The sequence below is a fragment of the Vidua chalybeata genome, chromosome 6, assembly GCF_026979565.1.
Source record: "Vidua chalybeata isolate OUT-0048 chromosome 6, bVidCha1 merged haplotype, whole genome shotgun sequence".
Classification (NCBI taxonomy): Eukaryota; Metazoa; Chordata; class Aves; order Passeriformes; family Viduidae; genus Vidua; species Vidua chalybeata.
Genome location: NC_071535.1, coordinates 22,404,298 through 22,424,830, shown reverse-complemented (window position 1 = coordinate 22,424,830; position 20,533 = coordinate 22,404,298). Strand labels below are relative to the sequence as shown.

The following is a 20,533-nucleotide window of genomic DNA, read 5'->3' as shown; positions in this document are numbered from 1 at the left end:
GTTACAGCAGTGTAAGGTGTGCAGAAGGAAATCACTGTTTCCATATGTGACCTATTCTTCTTACACCTGTGGTATTCGTTAGCAGAAAAGGAGCCTGGTCTAAAGTTACTCACAGTCGCCTTGCTTTGCCACTGTATCATCTTAGAAATCCTTTCTGGAGAGTCAGGGTTAAAAGAAAAATCAAATTAAAAAGTACTAATTTCCCTTTGTTATTTCCCATGCTGTAATTTATGTGGAACTAATTTCAGTTAGTTTTTCAAGATCTGTCAGGTTTTGAGCAATGTTCTGATGATGAGGCACTTAGTAATAGATTTCTCTCAGAGCTACAGGTGGAATCTAGGCAAAGCCCATCTAATCTGTCTGGACTGTCTTGGCCAGGGTGGGAGAAAGAGGCAGAATCCCACTACAGCTGTGTTGTTTGAAGCGTAAGAAACAGAAACCTTCCCAAAAAGTATTACCAGCTCAAACCCAGAGAATTTCTACTAAGTGCATCCAGGTTGAATAACATTCAAGTTCATATTTCATCTTGATGAACCCAAAGTCCTCCTTTTCAGTAAGCTAGTATTCCTAAAGAAATGTCAATTACTAAGTCTCTTTGCATATTTGTTTCTAGGGTGATGTCTTTGATATGTATCTTCCATCCTAACTCCTTCCTCAAACACTTAGCAAAACTAAGCAATACCTCTGGGTCTCTCTTTTTTCATGCCACTGTTCACCATGAATTGTAGGCAAGGTTGAAGGGGGATGTCTTCAATTAATATCTTGAAAAGTGAGGAAGTGCAGGCTGACAAATTTGTACTGGTGGCAGTTTTCTCTCAGAAATGCTGAGAGGATACTGAGTCAAGGGTCTCTGAGAAATGAGATGTTGGATCAGGCTGCAATGCAAAAGTAGGTGTGATATGAATGGCAGTGCTAGAAGTTCTCCTTTCCTTGCTCATCTGAGAAGGTGGAAGCAAAATTCTGATGTATAAGTGTTTGAAATATGCTCTACTGAGCCTCCTGTGTATGGATCTCATTCACAAGTGTCTGAAGGACACTGAAGGTGCTTAGAGAGATACAGATTATAAGTGCTCTAGATAGGCAGAGTATAAGGAAAGACACTCAAGAAGAAATGAAGGTCTAGCTGAGCATTTCAACAGGGATCGAGTTGCAGCTTTGCTGTGTGCAGGCAAAATCGTTGAACTGCTGTGAATGTAGAAATATTGGGGTAAGTGGAAACGTGAAACACAGAATGATAACACTGGGGGGAAAGGGTGGTGGTAGAACTTGGATAAATAGTGAACAGCAAGTCAACCCTGTCCTTGTTTTGCTGTGATATCAGCAGTAAGTATAAGCAAGAGGCATTAGCTCAAGTGCTAAAGCACTTCTGGAGAAAGTGCCATTTAGTACACCAGAGGGCAAGATACCTTCAAAAGGCAGTGTGTTAATAAGAGAGTGGCCTGATAATATGTGTCACACCTCCAGATTAATTGTCACTTCATCTGCGTAATACTTTTTACCATTTACTAAAAAGACTGTTGTCGTAAGGGTGAAGAGAAATTACAGTAATGAGGAGAGGGATGAAGGCTAGTGGGAAATCCATAATGCCTTCTGCCCACGAGAGCCTTTTTTATTTATTAAGCAGCCTCCAGACATTTTGCTGTGGCAGCTTTTTTCAGCATGAGCTAACTTGGACTAGAGAAGATCTACTGATATGTAACTGGGCTCTGGTTATGCAATGGGTCAAAGGGATAAAATATCTACTGAGCATTAGACAAGCAAGTACTATTTGTGCAATAGCCAGAATGTGAGCACTAGCTTGTCCAAAGACAAGTATGTAGTAATGATGGGGCGGGGGGGCATATTATGGACAAATGCTTTGAAAACTGTCTGTCTGGGGTTTGCTACACTCCACATAATAGGAGGATAACCCATGCAAGCCAAAGGGAGTCATCACTAGGAAACACGGCAAAACTCTTAGAAATCAGATCTGCACTCCAAAGAAAAATAGTTAAATTGAGGTGAGTCCTGACTCTTGTCCTTTACAGCAATGCAAAATACTGTGATTGAAACAAAAAAATCTGTAAAGTGCATGCACTGCTGTGTTTATATTTATGATTGTGCCCATCGTGCTGGTACTACCCAAGCTCTTGCTTATGCTCAGAGAGAAATTAAGTTTGTCCTGGGAATAGAATATGTTCCTGTATGATAGAATAAGCCCAAAAAAGATTCCTGATGTAACTGAGTTGCCCACAGTTATGCACTGTACAGGAGTAAAGTGGCACATTGACAGATCCCATTATTCTTGGACTGGAGAAAAGCTGTCAGTATAGATAGTCTGTAAATGATGGCTCTCTCATTTGAAGTCCATATGGAGTAGAAGAGCGTGAGAAACTAGTGTGGGTGCTGATCCCTTTCCTCCCTAGCACTTTGGTGGGTGTTCTCAGAACACCCAAGAATGGGAGTGTGTCTGTGAGCTGTCCATGGTAAACACAAGTCGACCAACAGGTGTGGCTCAGCTCTATGACATTAACTCTTTGCATAAGTGACCTAAGATTACACTGGCTGTTATTGCAGCTGTCACATCTAGCCTGACACTTGGAAAACGTTAATTATTTCTGTCTTCTGTATGTAAAAAAATACACCTGACAAAATTTGGCTTGGAGTTGCAGCCAGTGTTTGAGAAGCTGACCTACATTGTTCGTCAATCCACTGTGGATTGCAAAGCTCTCTTGTGTGGCTCACAAAAGACACAGAATCTGTTGCCCATAATGTGCACATCCCATTTACATGTAGTGCATTGCATTAATTGCATTGCATGTAATGTAAGTTTGTGTCATCCGAACTGACGAATACTGATAGCAGAAATAGGTCTGTACCAGAGAAGAGAGCGAATGTTTTATCTCTCTTACCATTGGTGTTTCTGCAGATTAAAGCTACTTTCATCTTTCATAACTGGTTAAAAAATTTCTGTGCAATGCAAAGTGTGCTTTTGTCACAAGCTGGTGCCTGAAGTGAGCAGCTTTATACTGGCAGATTTCTTGGCTTTTGTCAGTATAACTTAAATCTACTGTGAGGACTTCAGGACTGAAGTACAGTTCCACAAGTACAGCCATATGGCTTCTGGAAGTTACAAGCTCTACAGGCATCTTACCTGCAGGTTTTCCAGTTTATGGAACTTTAGAAAATCAAGATTTCATTCTCTCAGGAATCCTTATCCAGTGTGAGAGCCACCCACAAAAAAAGCCCATTTCTCTCCTTGTGCCCAGAATAGGGAAGATTTTTCCTGAGGAGGGCCTGAGTGTTTTTTCTTTCTCCCGTCCATAAGCAGATACTAGTTCTACAGCTGTATTTCAGTACCTATTTTAATAATAATTTCAGTATTGCTGTTGGAAATCTCCAACATGCTGAGTTGGTGACTTAATGACTAATCCAGAAAATACTGGTGAAGGGACTGGACTACATGGCAGAATGTATGCCCATTCCTTACCTTTCTTCAGGAAACTGGAGTATAGAACTGATCTATCCTTGCATTTTCTGTTGAAGATGAGAGTTCAGCCACTAAGGAAGCTCAGCAGTGTTGTCACTAAACTTTTTTTGATCCAGTTTTGGAATAGCAAGTGGTACTTGGAGAATATAGAAGGTCAAATACTTAGGTTTGCATGAGCACTTCAATGCTCAGATGGTATTAAGTTACTGAATTGTGTATGCCTTTAGCTGATAAAAAGTTCCTCTGGGGAAAGAAGTTACCTTTTGCTACAAAGCTGGGTGTTTTGGCTGTCCTCCTAAGCAGGTGTGAGTGGTGGACTTTTTTTTCCTCACTTACACATAACGACTACTGAATAATTGTGCTTTCCAAATCCGTAAATGGGGTAAAGAGCTGAATGTAGCTACAAATTACTATTTTAGGTAAAAATAACCAAGAAGGATGTGCAGTAAAATAGCCTTACCTGCATCAATACCAAACTTGTAATCCTTGATGTATAAAAGAACGAAAATCAGGGGCACTTCTGCCTTAATTTTACAACTCTAGTCTTCTGTCCTTTTCTGTTCCTCCCCATCTAGCAATCTTTCTCTCTCTTATGATTGCAGTTGTTCTCAAAAGATCATTAAACTCATGAGCCTTAATGGCTAAATACCAGCCATTGCAGAGAAATAGCAAAAGATGAAAGGCTGGAGAAGAATTGAGGAAACTTGTAATGTTAACCAACATTGCTGCCCAAAGGGGAGAACACTAATGGATAAAATCCTAAAGCACGGTCTTGACTTGGTCTAAATCTGTGTATTTAGATCCAGAATCACTGAGGTCAGAGAACACTTGTCAGAGGGCAGTTACAAGCACATAAAGGCTAACAACAGTGTTAGTGATAAACAGCAGTGGGTTTATGAAACAGGAGTACAGCAGACAATAACCTTTCTTGATGCAATTAGATAATTAGTGGGCAAAAGGAATGCAGTGAATGGACTGACTCTGGACCATGCATGGGCTTTTGACACAAAGCTGTGGAAAATCTTATTAGGGAAATTAGATCAAATTGGTTTTGATACAAATCCTGTGAAATGAATCATGGATTAAATGACAGAGTGTAGACAGAAGGGTTAGAGATATTCTTTATCCTTCTGCAAAGATGATGTCCAAAAGGACAGTGCTTTGACTGTAAATACTCGTTAGTGACCTGGAAGAAATGTAAAAGTGATCACTCTCAAATTTACAGTTGACAGAACCAAAAGATAAAAAAAAAAAATCATCCTAGAGAAAAGAAGAGCTAGGCTGAAAAAATGAGTGTTGTGAATGGGCTTTGATAAAACAAGCGATTATTAGCACTGTGTAGTTCAAAGATTCGAAGATGATACTGGATCTACTTTGGAACAAGAATATCCAAATTTCATGTGCAGAGCATGGTGGCCAAAGCAGCTTATGTTCAGAGAGTTCCCAATGAGACAGACTATCAAATTGTGTGAGCTGATGTGCGACCTGATGTCTGCAAAGCTACTGCTCAGTTGGTCCATATGTCTTCCTGGCTGTGTGCTTTCCAGAGTGACTCTCCCCTGTAGTGCTGCAGCATTGCACTGTGCAGTTCAGGGCACCTTGCTGCAACAGAGACCCAGGGAAGTTGGAACAAATCCAGAGAAGGACCACAAAGATGCTAAAGGGATTAGAAGGAATGACCTATGATGAGGAAAGGTGAAAAGAACGAAATGTTTAGAACCTCTAAGCCTGTTACATGGGCACAGAAATAGTAACGGAGTTTCCTGTGCCAGCACAGAGGAGGGTTGGATCAAGTCTCTCTCCTTTTACATTCCTATTAAGGTAACTAGAGCCAAGCAAAATGGCTGTTCATCACTTTGAACTCTTTGCAAGTAACATTTAGCTGTTCTTCTTGAAGTTCAAGATGTTGTATCTCATTGCCAGGGGACACTCTGACTGTTTAAAAATCAGCACGGGATCTCCATGAGACTTTCAGAAAGTCAGAAGCCAGAAAAGAAAAGCACATGCTCTGGAATGGCTGGAGTCACCTTAGCTGTAATCTTTGATCTATCTTGGTGTTAAGGGCTTTAGCTCTCAAGCATGCATTCACATCCAACCAGAACTTGCTATGTACTGCTGCCTGCTGGGGGGAACAGGAGGGTCCTCAGCTGTAAGGATGTAGGGGGCTTGTTTCTTGATTCACCATCAAACACTCATTGTTTGCATGCCTTGGGGAAGAAGGCTCCCAATTTCCCCAGGCTTTTTCTTTTTTTTTCTTTTTCTTTTTCTTTTTCTTTTTCTTTTCTTTTTCTTTTTCTTTTTCTTTTCTTTTTCTTTTTCATTTATTTTATTTTTATTTTTTGGTTTTATTTTTTGTTTTCTCTCCACTGAAGGAAAATACCTCAGTAAGTGCTCTTGAGGTCATCTGTGAATGTTGGGCTATTTTAAGTAACAGAAGTTGGGATTTGGGCTCCATTGATGGAATCTGCCAGTACAGCTCATCTCCCTGTCATTCCTGTTTCATAGTGTTTTCCTCTGTCTGCCTTGAAAATTACAACTCCAGGTCCTCTTACAGAGGAGCTCCACAGTGCAGAACAGTGTTTTGTGGTTATGTTGCCTTCCATTTTAACCTTAATCTCATGTTGCCGTGTCCAGTGATCTTCATTTCTGTACTACAGATGCACTTCTCAGGTAGGGAGGGGTTCCAGAACCCACACAGCTTTGCTGTGAGATACTAAGATCTAGTCTCAGCTAGCAAAGTTTCATCTTCCTTCACAGGGTCAGCTGTCATTACACCAGATCTGCAATATGTCTAGGTGCCCTGTGGGAATAGAGCAGGATGCACCTGCAGCGATTTCTGTAACTGCTCCATGACCTTTAGTTCATTGTGGCCCTCTGGGCAAAGCATGGGCATTTATCAACTCATCACACTGCCTCTGAGAGGGCCCAAACCCTGGATTCCTCTCAAGTAACACCAGGCAAAGCAGCTGAGGAACGTGAGATGCCTGCCCATATTCTCAAGGTCAACAGTCTTGCCAAAAAACAAACTTGGCTGATCGATCCCAGAGATAGGAGATGAGGTCAAACTTTGAGGATGAAACAGAGAAGGGAAAATTAGGAGATACTTAGGTCAAATGAGATCATAAGGATGCAGGACTGTGAATTTGCTGCATATCAAACATCAATATTCCTATCATCAGGCTCACAGATGTGATACATAAAAGTGTGCACTCCAGCCTTGCTGATTCACAGAATGTTTTGTCCTGTCCCTTGACGGATTTGACCCCTTGGCAGAAGGAGTTGCCGCAAATACCAGGTAAATAGGCTGAAACTGAAATAGAAATTATTCACATGACCATGGTGTGGTAACTTTTAACAAGCAGAGGTTCCAAGAAGAACAGTCAAGCATCTCCAGTCAGTCAGAATTCTTTGCCATGTCATCAGGAAAATGCATGTTTAGTATTTCTTAAAGCCTTTGACAATAGTCTTGCTGAAGGGAAAATTTAACCTCTCAGGTTAATACTATTATCAATTAAAAGGTGTCAAAGACCCTACTCAGAAAAGAAAGAGAAGTCAATTTTTAGCATGATAAAGGTTAACATGCATTACCCACAAAGATCAGTATTGTGGTGTTTGATCCATGTGTTAACGATCTGGGAATTGGGTGAACAATGAGACTGCATATGAAATCAAATTACCAAGGAAGAGTGAAGAGCTCCAGAGGATCCTAATAAAGCTGGGTGTGTGGACTGCACATCATAGTAGCAGATGAAATACACTGTTGACTATTGCAAAACATTGCACGCCAGAAGGATTAATTTGATTTTTCATACATCTTAATGGATTCTAAATTTACTGTGGCAACTCAGGAATAAGATCGAGTGTTGCAGTAAGTAACTTCCTGATACTATTTGTTGAAGAAATGGTAACAATTTATGTTTTCATTTAAAGAGGAGGGAAAAAGCAAACAGTGCAAGGAGTTACATAATATGTAGACTGAAAATAACATTGAAAATATTGTAACATCACTAGGTAATTGATGGCGTGCCTTTGCCTTGACTACTGTCCAGACCTTCAGCTGGAGAAGTGATGGAGCAGTGCCAGTTTCATGCTGCTGAGGAGCTGGCTCATTGAACTCTGTTCTGGACTGAACAGAAATAGCCAGACTAGAGGAAGTTCAGAGATGGATGATGAAGCAGATAAGAGATCTGCAAAAAAATTCTGCATGGAGAGCAATCATATAGATCATGAAAAGCTGAATGAGGAGAACATGGCAAAACTACATTTCCTGAGAAGGAGAGTCAGGAGATGTTCAGGGAGCCTGACAGGCTGCAAATATATTATAGACATTTAAAACTGGGATTTGTTCATACTCCACACAAGTAATGCCTGAAATTCATTGCTGTAAATATCATAAAATTTAGCAGTCTTCCAAAAAAAGGCTGAACACCCTTATAAGGAATAAGACTATCTGTGACTTAAAATAAATACAAAGGGCTTGAAAAGTTCTTTCCTGAGCTGAAATGGTGAAGTTCTTTCCATAAACTTTAGAATATAACCCCTCTTTAAGAAGTGGGAATTTGTGTGTCCATGCAAAAGCTCAATACTAGTAAATAGAAGAAAAATTAAGATTTAAGATTGAGACAGAAAAAACTTTTGATCAGATGATTTTTCCTTCTGTTTTTAAGCTCCTCTTTTAGTGATGATAGTGCAGCAGGGCAGGGTAAAGGGTGAGGTGGGGTGAGAGAAGGAGTCAAACTTGAAAATTAATCAACGACTTCTGTATTACAAATGAAAAAATGAAAATCCAATCTGAGCAGGTCCTTTCTGCAGAATATGCTACTGAACCTTTTGCATAAAGCTAGGTCAGCCCATTCTCTATTAACCAAACACCTTTTATGTGGCAAGCACATTTTTCTCTCTCTCAGGATTTTTCATAGAGGTGCACAGAGAGAAAGAAAGAGAAAACAATTTCTATTTCTGCTCCTTGTTTTTCCCATGTGGAATGTGTTTGGAGAATTGTTTACCTGGGATGATTGCTAGATTGGATTCTGGTGAGAATTGTTTGAGCCTGATGGCCAGTCAAATCCACCTGTGTCTGGACTCTTGCGAGAGGGTCACGAGTTGTGCGTTAGTTAGATATGGTAGTTAGAAAAAGTACGTATGTAGTTTTAGTATCTTCCTTTAAATAGTATATTAATGTATTATAGCACAGTTATAATAAAGAAATCATTCAGCCTTCTGAATTGGAGTTGGACATCATCATTTCTTCCCACTAGGTTCGCCTGCATTTTAAGATACTTTTACACCTGGTCTGCCACCGGCAAACTTCTTTCTTTCCGTTGTCTCAGGGTAGATGGTGCTCTGGGTAGATTGTGCCTCTCATGCGCTCATGCCCCTTCCCAGCACTGCAGCCTGTGAACAGCCTGAAATTATGATCTACATGAAGAGCTTTGTCTTTAGTGTGAGTCTGTGGGGAGCAGGTGGGCTGGTCTTAGTCAATTGTACCGATATTCCTCAAGAAGAGCGTGCATGGGGTTGAACTGCCTGAGCTAACTGGAGTTGGACTGAGGTGGCAAAAGGAGGGCTCTCTTTGACTAAACCTGGAACCGGGTTTGGCCAGGTGGTTGCTGAGTGCCTTTGCTCTCTCCCTGCAGGCTGCTTGGCAGAATGGCCACGGAGGAGCGGCACCTCTCCTCCAGCTGTGGGTCCTTCATCAAGACCGAGCCCTCCAGCCCATCCTCTGGCATCGACGCCATCAGCCACCACAGCCCAAGCGGCTCCTCCGACGCTAGCGGTGGCTACGGCATCGCCATGGGTGGCCACCCCAATGGCCTAGACTCGCCACCCATGTTCAATGGCACGGGGATTGGCGGCGGGTCCTGCCGTAAGCGTTACGATGACTGTGCCAGCGCCATCATGGAGGACTCACCCACCAAGTGCGAGTACATGCTCAATGCAATCCCCAAACGGCTGTGCCTGGTCTGTGGGGACATTGCTTCTGGGTACCACTACGGCGTGGCTTCCTGTGAGGCATGTAAAGCCTTCTTCAAGAGGACTATTCAAGGTATGGTGGGAAGGAATGCAAACGGAGGCATTCACTCCATAGAAATAAAGGGACATGGCCCCAGACATTGCTGAAACTTTGATGTCATATAAAAAGGGGAAAGGGAGAATGAATGTAATGCACCTAACTCTCCATCCTTTTATATGCTTCCTCTCTCCTCCTGCTCAGTTCTGGTCCTTCCAAATCAACATGGACATGGAGTTGGGCTATGTGATGGTAGGAACCTTTCCCAAGTTCCATGTCTGATGGCTACCATATTTGGGTATCTGGACTAGAGGATCTACCTGCCTCTGCTAGTGGCACTGGTACTATGAGAATGTGGCAGCTAGTGGAGTAAGGCCTGAAAAGGAAATTCTTTGCCTTCTAATGGTGTTTTAAGCATTTGAATGCTTCTGCCAAGAGATGAAATTTATGTAGACATATCTGCACCTTGAGGTGAAAGTTCCAGCATTACGAGAGTAGAGAAATTCTACTGTCCTACCAGTCCTGCTAAGTAGCAATGAATTCCATACAAACCTCAGCACAAATCTGGACAGAGTACTTATGTGATAGTCAGTCTTTTTCTCCTTTTCCAGTTTCACCAGCCTTTTTCATTAAGATGCAGATTCATTGAAGATAAAAAAAACAGGCACTGAAGAAGATGAAGTTTTTGTCAGCCTCACTAAGGATGAGCAATTCCTCAGGAGATTTTGAAAACCACAATGCACGCACGTGTAGATGAATTACAGTGTGTTGCTCCTTCATGTACAATTCACGTATGAGGAGTATGGCTGTGTCCTGACTGCCAAAAGTGCTTGCAGATGTGCACATGTGCAGCTACAATATAATCAAAAGTAGGAGTGCATCCAAACAACTTCCAATATCTGTGGATGCTTGGGTATACTTATACACACATGCCCCGTGTGAGCAAACATGCCTGGACATACAGATACTCCCTTTATTTCCTCCACTAACTGGAAAAAGGACAGGATCATGCATCTGCCAGTGGGAATTGTATTGGGCTTGCCCAAATATGTAATGCTGACTGAAGGCAGGTCTACAGTTAGCAGGCAGCTGTGCATGTACTTGGCTGTTGGCTGGGGTTAGTCCACCACATCAATACTTCCTTGCCGCCTGTGAAATGAAAGAAATGCACATGTGGAGAGACCACTCACTTTGTTAATTGAATGGATCTGATTACACTCTGTTGCTGGAGATGTTCAACTCTTGAACAGTACAGGGTGCAGTTTATCCCAGGTCTCCACAAAAGTCACTATATCTATCTTGTTTTCATAGATTTCAGATATCTCTCCTTAATGTGGAAATTCAGCTGTGGAAATAATTTCTCTGCCCCACTGATACTTCCTTATTTATTATGCCATGGCCATCTCTAGGGCATTGGCCTGTTCACTGGCAGGGTTTCTGTGATTTGTCATTGCTGAATCTCTGTGATTGAATGTGAACTTCTACTTGCATTTCTGTCAGCACTGACTCCATCCCTTCTCCAGCCCTTGGACACTTCCTAATGTTTCTTTTAGGCACATTCAGGTGCTAAAGCAGGGACAGGGTAGCACTCTGAAGCAAAGTCCTGGTGTCTCCTAATACAGGAAAAGACTAAATAATTAACCCTTCATGGAAGTGATACTGGAGGATCTCTGTGGCAGAGTAAAAAAGATCTTGAGAAGGAGAAAGAGACATAGGAAATTTTGAGTTTTCAGAGAGAATCAGAAGAAAATTATGCATGGTAACAGAACATGGAGCCTGTATCAGCCAGGTGACTGAATCCCAAGAGAGGAGAATGCTTCCCTCCATCTTCCTTTCCCTAGCAGAGCCGTATTCTTTCTCCCTGTGGTTCCCTAATTGATTGCCTGTTAACATGTGACAGATGGGGGGGAAAGGAATAAGTGGAAATTTCTCTCACCCTGTCATCAGCTTGGGCTGGCAACTGAGGTACCAAAATGCTTTTATTCCTTAGAATGTGAGAGTCAAGTGTGCTGTGCCTGAGGGTGAGCAATTTCAGCTATGGAGCTGAAGGCTGAGCCCAGGGAAGCAGGCAGCAAATAGGTCTGTAGAGTTTGGCTGAGTCAAGAAAATGCACTGTTCCCAGGGCTCTGCTGCTATGGGCGTGATATCCAAGTATAGCCCCGGGTGTGCAGGGGAAAAGGATTTAAAGATCATATAAAAGAGAAGGCGAGTGGCAAAAGCACTTCCAAAAGGTGTTTATCCTCCAACTCTATTATATTCAGTAGCTGTTTTAAGCATCTAAGAGATAACATGAAAACACCTGCATCTAGGCTGCCTAAGCGATGTAGGCTTTGCAGAAAGCATGCAGATGTGTACGTTGTATAACTGCTTTCCTGGTATCCTAATACCAAAATCTTGCCATGGTTCAGTATGTGGGAGTGGCATTGACTCAATGGTTTGAGCACTGAGATGGAGCAATGACCCCAGGATTTCCCAGATGCTCAAGAGATGAAGTAGGTAAATTCATCATCAGGCTTTTGTGGTCTTGGACAAGCCACTTCACTTCTCTGTGCTTGAGTATTGACAGGTGAAAAACTAATGAAGACTATGACAGTACTTACTCTGCTGGCCTTACATGTGCATGCTGCCATAAAATGGGTCTAAATCTGTGCTGAGTTACTAAACTACTGCAGCCCTATCTAGATACCCCTGATCATGAAGCAGAGCTTCACATGAAGTCCCACTTCCAACTAGTATCACCCCCCTACCCTGCTACAAATTACCCCATGCCTATTAGGGTTTTTTAAGCTGCATTAACTCACATAAAACCTGCATATCTTGAGGCAAGAGTATCTTTCAATGGCCTTTTGACTCCCTCTGCTGCTCTAGCAGCAGCAGGAAGAAGGGACATCTAGGCTGCAGACTTTCTTTAAGAATGATGACTTTTTTGCAGCTCACTTTCACTTGGCCAGGTGAGGCCAGGTTGTCATGGACAACACAAGAGCTGCTGCTTTTCAATTCATGGGGAGAAGATAGACTGAGAGCCAGCATAGACATAGCTGATTATCTCTGAGGTTGCTAATATTGCTGTGTGGGATTTTTCTGTCAGTAGGATTTTTCCAAAGAAAAGTACCATTTTTATCAAGTCAGATTTCCTCAAGAAAAAATTTGATGATAGGAAAAAAAAAAAAAGAAGGCAGGAAAATCCAAACCACTGATTCCCTTCTAGCTGAAATGGAGTATTTGGTTTTCCTGAGCTAGGGCAGGAAGACAGGCTCACCCAACAAACCCTTAACCTGTCCCACAGATTATGGAGGATTGTCACACCTCTGTCCTTTCTTATGTTGTGTTACATTGCCCAAGGATCAAGGCCTGGAAACCTGTGTATCATTTCTACTTTGCAGTGCTTGAGACAGAAAAGTGAAAACTTGAAGTGACATGAGAGAACACACCCCTGGGCTGCAGGTCTTTCTGCACATGATATTTTGAACCCCAGGACTGTACTTCCCATGCTTTGAAGCAGTCAGAAATCCTAAACTGACCTGAAGCATTTCCAGTCAGCTAGGCTGTCTGACAAAATTTTAATCCTGTTTCTCTATCATTGTACTGTTTCATAGGAATATATTCTAGTAGCAGTTTGCATTTACCTTACCTGACTGTGAATATTGTGGAATGTGCAATCTAGTGCAGATAGGAGAGGATCTGAATTTCAGATATGTTTAAGTGTGCTGCTATTGGTGCTCAAGAGAGGTCTGATTTGAAACAAAAGATTTCATATTAGCTGAATGTAAAGGGATGTGTCTGTTATATAAAAGATAGTTTGGGATGTTTATAAATAAAAGCTTTTTAAATTTCTGTTCCATGGAAATCCTAACTAATCCTTTCATCCAAATTTAGACAAAGGCAAATATTGGATTGATTACAGGATAGAAATTCCCAATCAAAGTCTATTCCTTCTCTTAATAGTTTGCTCAGTAGGTAGAGCATTTTATATCAGTCAAATAAACTGTCATTCTCTTTAGTTCAGTAATTGTTACAACTAGTAAGTAGTTTTGCCTTCTTTGAATATTAACTAATAACAGTACTGTGTAACGATACGAGTCCTTTATTACTCAGTTTACTCATGTATATTGAATACATCTATTTTTCATCTTCAAATGGTGAAAATAAAGACTATTTCTAAAATGACCCATTATTATAAAATAAAAGCTCAAAGCTCAGCAAAACATTGGAGATTTAGAGAAAAGAGACACATTTACCATCATCTTCTGGACAGGAAAGTTGTGTCTTAGGCAAAGTGCCTGTGTCTGTGGATTTCCAGCTTGAGTCTTGCAAGCTTCAAACTCAGCGAGTGTAGCAACAGAACTGCTGTGTTGGGATGCCTTTACACCAATAAGGGGCTTAAAAGGTGGATAATGCAGCTCAGAAGACTTGTAGGGATTTATAAAAAGCCTGTAACAAAGTCTTCTAGGGCTTTCTGGTTGTTGTGGTGCTTGAAGTGGCTCCTAGGAAGAGGAGCATTACAATCCCTACGCACCAAGGAGCTTTTGTGTCCCTACAGTAGCAGCCACGTCAGCTGGGCACTGTCCTATCCTTCTGTCCTCCTCAGAAATGTGCCTGCTACTTTTCAGGTGGGAGTTCACAGTTTTCCAAAAACTTTAAAGCTTACCCAGGGAAAGTGTAGCATTTCCTTATCTAGTGCTTGACTGCCGCTTACTATTCACAGATCTAACACTTGAATTTAAAAAACCATCTTGAGTGCAACCTCAGCTCTATTAATCTAGTGTTTTCTGTTTGCCTCAGTACATCTGTACAGCAAGCTCTGTGCAGAAGGATATTTTCTGTGGAAGTTTTGTAAAATATTTCTGTGTCTGAAACCCTATAGACAAATTTGCTGCCAATAGGGAGCCCCAGAACCCCTATCCTACATGCTTGTGCAAGCAGGAGGCTGATTTGAGTGAGGTTTTATGAAATGTCTAAGCCTTCTTTAGTGAGCAGGAGCCAGGTGTGCCACCCTGGGGAGGCAAACACTGCAGGTGTTACACCTGTATGTATCCCACTTTCCTTGTAGCATCATTTGAATCCTTTTCTTTGAAAGCTGAGGCTTAGAAAATAACCCTTCTTATCTCATGCAGATCACTGAGAGATTTTCCTCTGATTTTCACAAAGTACCTCTCCTCACACTAGGGCTTGAGGGCCTCAGCTAGAAGGACTAATTGAAGTAAATAGCAATGAAGAAGAAACAAGAAAAAGAAAGAGGGGCTTTTTTAGCAATCAGAAGCGGAAAATTATTTAAGGACTTTCTTGGCTATTTCTATCTAGTCTTTCCTGGGTTTCCTTGCAGAAAGGCTTTCTAGAGAGGTAGAATTAGTAAGCAGAGAGTAGCTTGTGTCCCCAATACTGTACTGATTTCAAGTTCTGTTCCCCTGAGGACCCTATCCCTAATTTAAGCAGGACATGGGTGGGATTTTTCTGTGCTCCCCAAGCTCAGGGAGGCATTCTTGTCTTCCCAGTCCATCTGTTCCAGAGAGGTAGGGTGAATATAGGGTCTCTTGAATGACCAAGTTTTGATGTACAATTTTCAGGTGCTCCTGTCATATGTGCACTAGAAATTATGTTCCAAATTGTTTAACAGTCAGAGGTCTAATTTTGCAGAAAATAGGGTAATTTTGCAGTTCTCCAGCATAAAAAAGCATGATCTATCACTTTAATAGTCCTTTGCTGTTTGTAGCATCTCTCATCTAAGGGCTTTGAAGTACAGTTACACCTTAATGAATAAAGACTCGCGATCTCTCCAGAAGGTAGGTTTGGTGTTCATTTCATTTTGCAGATGAGCAAACTAGGACATGGCAGGGAAGTGATTTGACCTCCAAGGTGATATATGAAGGCTTAGAAGAAATCCAAACTCTGATCTGTTCACCTACCAGTTGATTTTTGAAGCCATTTTTAAGGTAAATCTTGTGCCATGGCACCGGTGAGGCTCTACCATTTTTTTCAGATCAAATGTAAATATTTTCTAAGTAAAGGAAATCTCTCTAATAAGCAGCAGCTCAAAGCAAAGCCTTGTCTATTGAATTATCCCCTTTTTTGCCCCTTCCTTCTGGGGCATATAATCTACAGTTCATGACACACAGAGACTTGACTCGCATTTTGTTGTTGCATACAGAGTTGTCCATGTCTGTGTGCACCTTTGTGTGCTGACACTCTTCTGCAGGACTTTGCAGCATCCCCAGCTGCTGCAGTGAAGGAAAGCTCTCTCTGAGGCCCCTGTGCTGGCAGCTGGGCTGGTGGTGTGACTGCCAGCCACTGGGAGGCTGTTGGAATTTCGATGAGTTAATCTCATCACTTTATCACAGGGCACTTACAGAAATTACAGGGAGCTGTGAGCAACTCACTGTGCTGGCAGCCAGCCCCAGGACCCATAAAAGAAATGAGACACACACAAAAAAAAAAAAAAAAAATCCGAGAACTCTGGTAAACTTTTGGAAATGACAGTTTTTTTCTGGTCAAGTTCTGCTTGGGTAATGCTGATTGCGCCTTCCCTAGTGATGCTCCTGCTTTCTGCAGTAATGGCAGGCATTACCCCCAGCTGTGGCTCTCAATCTCTGCAGTCCACAGCATCTTTTTGGGCCTGATATAAAACTCCCAGTGCTTAGCCTCCTCTGAGGCTCCTTTAGCAATCATGATCCCAGTACAGACGTGTGTTTGAGAGCTGCTTCTTCGAGCTGCACGTAGAGTGTGTATATGGTAACTAGTACCTTCACATTTCTGACACTCTCCCATTTAGTTGTGATGTAGGATTTGTAGACTCTTTCCAGTACTATGCTTGTCAAAGGATCCAGGGAGTAGAGGCATGAGGAAACTTGGGGATCTGCTTGACACTGTGGAGGGATCTTGAGCTTCCAGATGAGAGCTGTTACTGTCTCCCACTGCTATAAAGGCTAGGTGCCCTTACTGTAGTATCCCTGTGTTAAGGGGCAAATTTTTGGCTTTTGGAGCACAAAACATGAAATCTAGCATCCCTCCAGAGCTCTGATCCTGTCTTTGGTGAGAAAGGTTGGCATTCAAACAAAGGCAAAACCTCCCAAAGTGAGACTGTGTCTGAGTTTTTCCCCAGGTTTGCTCCTGCTCTGTTCCTTCCTGTGTGGGGCACAGCAAGTATCTGATCATGAGATCAAGGCCACCATACTCATGGGTCTGTAATGTGCTGGAGCTCTGCGTCTACAACAGGAATTGGTTTATTACCTTGAGATCTAACTTGAATCTCAATTTCCAGCTCTCTGAGAATATTGATACATGGCTGGCTATTGAAATTCAGATGCTGCACAATGACGAAATACAGCCTGAATGGAAGCAACTTGTGCAGCACACTCCGCTCTTGCTGACAAACTGCATTTAGGGGCAGATGAGCAGTGGTGAGAGGAATGGGGTGGCTGGGCTCAAGCTTAGGGGGAAGTTGCAAGTTTTACAACAAAACAAGAAGCAGGAGGAGGAATGTTTATAGCTAGTCGGCTGACCACCTTTAGGCTTTGGGGGTTCTGTGCTCCTGGGGTTTCACTCAGCATGGGCCAAGAATAATGAGATAAATCAAATGGTGCTTTCTTTCTTTTGATTCTGTGCTCTGTTTTTCCACTCAGAAATCCAGGGGGCTTTCCAGTAGCTTAGTGAACCCCGAGATCTATTTACTGCCCCCAGAGATTGATACGTATCAGATTGTTGATCTTTATTTAGAGGAGGGAATGGTCTTGCACAAACCACAAAAATCCATTACCGTAAACTATACTTCTAATCTGATGCTATACAAAGTCCATACTGTGTGTTCTCTCAGCTCTTACCTACACTTCTCCCTACAGGTCTTATTGAAATATCAAACCTCAGTTTCCTACTCTAAATCATTAAACCAGCTTTTCCACTGTTCCACTGATGTAGAGCTTAGGTACCTTTTTCAGTGCTGCCTGATTTACCAGTAACTAGACTGCCTTAAATGTAGTCATTGTCAATGCATCAGTGCCAAGTTTAGATTTCCAGTCCAGCTCTATGGCAAACATTGCACAGCCCTCTTCAGAAACATCAGCTCAAAGTGAATGGCAGGATTGAGACAGCCATTTCTGTTTGTTGTCTTCTAGTACTAAATAATTGTTGCCTTACACTGGGATCCAGCATAATTCCACTCACATCTTTTCATCAGACCCTTGCATCTATGTTTTGGTTATATTCTTGGCTTATAATAAAATGTGATGTGATTAGAAATAAATTTGGGGTGCTTCTTTCTCGTTTTGCCTTATAGGCAGTGTTGAGGGGTGATCATAAATAAAAGGGAATGAGGAAAGTGGGAAGAGGGAAAGAATCCTGTGCAGAGGATGAGAGCAGGTGCACAAGGACTAATAAAGTAAAAATGTAAAGATTTGCACAGAGAACCCATGTTAATTTTTCAGGACGTGCTACCCACCTTTCTCAATGCAGACCTATTGCTTCCCTGCTACCTGTAGTATGCCAGCTGGCAGGAGGAAGCAAAGGAGGAAATGCTGTCTCTGAGCTCCCTGGTTGCCCAAGCAGGACAAGAAACTTGGGCAGGTGACATCCATCCCACAGACATGGAGCAAGACTGGCAGCAAAGGAAATTCTAGTAATGTCTAAACTGCTCCCACTCTCATCCCTGGACTTCAGGGAACAGGCCAGGTTTCAAGGGGTGCAGCACAAGGGATGATGACATGCTTGGAGGACACGTGCCTGAAAGCCCAGCACTGCAGCCATCCCCTTGGCTAGGTCAGCAGGGTACAGTCTCCGAGGATGTGTGTGTAAGTGAATGAGCAAACATGCAACATTTACAGACTGATGGTGGTGGAAATGTCTGGGCACTGCAGCCTGTCCCTGGATCCATGGGGAGAACATGATTCCTGGGTGACCATCTCTGTGTTTGCTTACAGGGAATATTGAATACAGCTGCCCGGCCACCAATGAGTGTGAGATCACGAAACGGAGGCGCAAGTCCTGTCAGGCCTGTCGCTTCATGAAATGCCTCAAAGTGGGGATGCTAAAAGAAGGTAAGACAGAGTCAGAATGAAAATTTTTCTCTGTCCCGACAGTGCCTGGGATTCCAGACTTTGCAGAATCTCCCAGGCTAGCTACATGCTTGCCCTCTTTGTGTTTCTGAATGTATCTTTCTACAGGCTTTGTAAGAGAGTCAAGATGGGCAGTGACCAAGAGGGCAGTCCAGAGAGGAGAGTGGTTCTAGTCAGTGCTATCATACTCAGTTATTAAATAACTGGAAGCTGGTGGTGCCAGACCCTTTCCCAAAGGAACCCTGGGCTGGAGGGTGTTTCTCTTCTTGCACTCTAGTAATTTTTTGCGTTGAGGAGGAGAGGCTCTTTTGTGATCATTACTAGGTTGGCAGCTCTTCATAAGGGAAGGATGGAGTTAATGCAGAGCTGTGGCACAGTGTGCAATGAAAGTCTGCCTGTATTACCACTCAGGAGACTTTCTGAAGATGGTTGGTAGCATAGGTTTGTCTGGGAGCTGTGGGTCCCCTGCCCTGCATACTCAGTCTGTGTTTTGCTCAGCCTATTGATCTGTTCAGCGCTCTTTGAGCACTGTTCACCTTCTCTCCTGTGCTGTTTTTCCTCTCACACCCCCCTTTTCAATCCTTGTCCATTCAAGAGGAACCACAGGGAATTCAGTGGCAATTAAACATATTCTTATGGATTGACTTTAAAGGTTGTTTCCCTTGGGTCCCTCTGGGAAAGGCAGTGAGGGGAGGAGGGGAAGGAAGGAGCAGCACTGTACATAGCCTACTGCATTGCTATGCCAGCAGAGCGAGGTCCTCTCAGCTTAACCACAAGAAACAGCCGCTGGCTGTGGTTATGCACGAGTCCAAGATGCCAGCATTCAACTTTCTTCCAGGTCATAACATCACAGCAGCTGGTAATAAATTGTACAATGTCAATTGAGTATATATTGCTTCTCACTAGAGCTCTCTCATTTTTTGAGAGGCAGGCTGCTGGTAGCCAGTGTTGTTAAGAATGTAGATTAGACATTAAACCCATTTTGTTCTTTGATGGATGTGTAGTTTCTGAGGTTAAATATCTTTCTTATAGAGCATACTAGTTACCACGTGGAGGAGATGCAAGCTTCTGCAGTTCAGCCCTTCCTGACCTAGGTGTAGAGGTGGTAGATCTTGATCTCCTACTGAGAGGGAGGCACCTACTTTGTAGTTAGAGATCACTGGAAACCTGCTTCTCTTCATGTTGGTAGTTCAGGGAGGGGATGTATCCTATTCCCCACTAAAGCAAATACACACTGGTAACACTGGCTTTAGTGGGAGTGCAGGTTGTTAATGCACTGTAGCCTATTCATATGAATCCCACAGAACAACCTTAAACACCTGTACTGGCTCCAGGCATTCTGCAGGGCAGCAGCACAGGTTCAGGCTTGCTGGCTGCCAGTGTCTGTGCTGTCCTGCTTCTGAGCAGTTGAGCCTCTTGGAGCTGGCAGCTGGGGGAACAGTCACAGGAGCCAGTGCTGGTATGCTGGCTGTGTGGTCAGGGCATCTCTGCTTCCAGTTCTGGGAGTTCAGCACTGTTCAGAGCAGGGTCCCGTGAAGGGTTTTATGTCTTAGCCTCCAAGTTCTGTGAAAACTGTTAACTCCTTCCAGACCAGAGTTAGTCTGGAAAGCAGTGTAAATTCACTCACACCATGCTGTTCCTGAACTCCCAAACCCTGTGGGATACTACTCATAGCAAACTGAAATTTGACTCTATGCCTGCTTTTGTGCTGAAGTGTATTTAGTTATTCGTATAGGGATTGATCAGGCATCATTAAAGTCACTGGGGAAGAGTGGTTTGCTATTGATGTCAGTGTATCTATGATCCTGCCCATAATATTTAAAGCTGTGGAAAATACAGCATAAATATTTATTGATAGCAATGGGATACAAGACCACATGATAATATCAAGAAGAGCAGAGGAGACTACCCTAGCAATCTGCAAATAGGGGTCCTGTGCCCTAACAGAGAGTGGTCAAGTGATGTTGGGCATCTTTTCCTTTTCCTTTTCCTTTTCCTTTTCCTTTTCCTTTT

The 20,533-nt window shown here is 42.6% G+C and overlaps 1 protein-coding gene across 8 annotated transcripts in view; it reads left to right on the top strand.

Annotated features, from left to right (window-relative positions):
• Positions 1-20,533, top strand: part of ESRRB (estrogen related receptor beta) — a 159,491-nt gene that overhangs the window by 108,013 nt on the left and 30,945 nt on the right. For 7 of the 8 annotated variants that reach the window (XM_053944533.1, XM_053944534.1, XM_053944532.1 and 4 more), the window contains 2 exons: positions 9,106-9,515; positions 18,386-18,502. In XM_053944533.1, coding sequence (XP_053800508.1) covers positions 9,106-9,515; positions 18,386-18,502 — 527 coding nt within the window. Of the gene's footprint in view, positions 1-6,655; positions 6,765-8,799; positions 8,913-9,105; positions 9,516-18,385; positions 18,503-20,533 lie in introns of those variants that run through there. The other variant, XM_053944529.1, reaches the window with a different exon arrangement.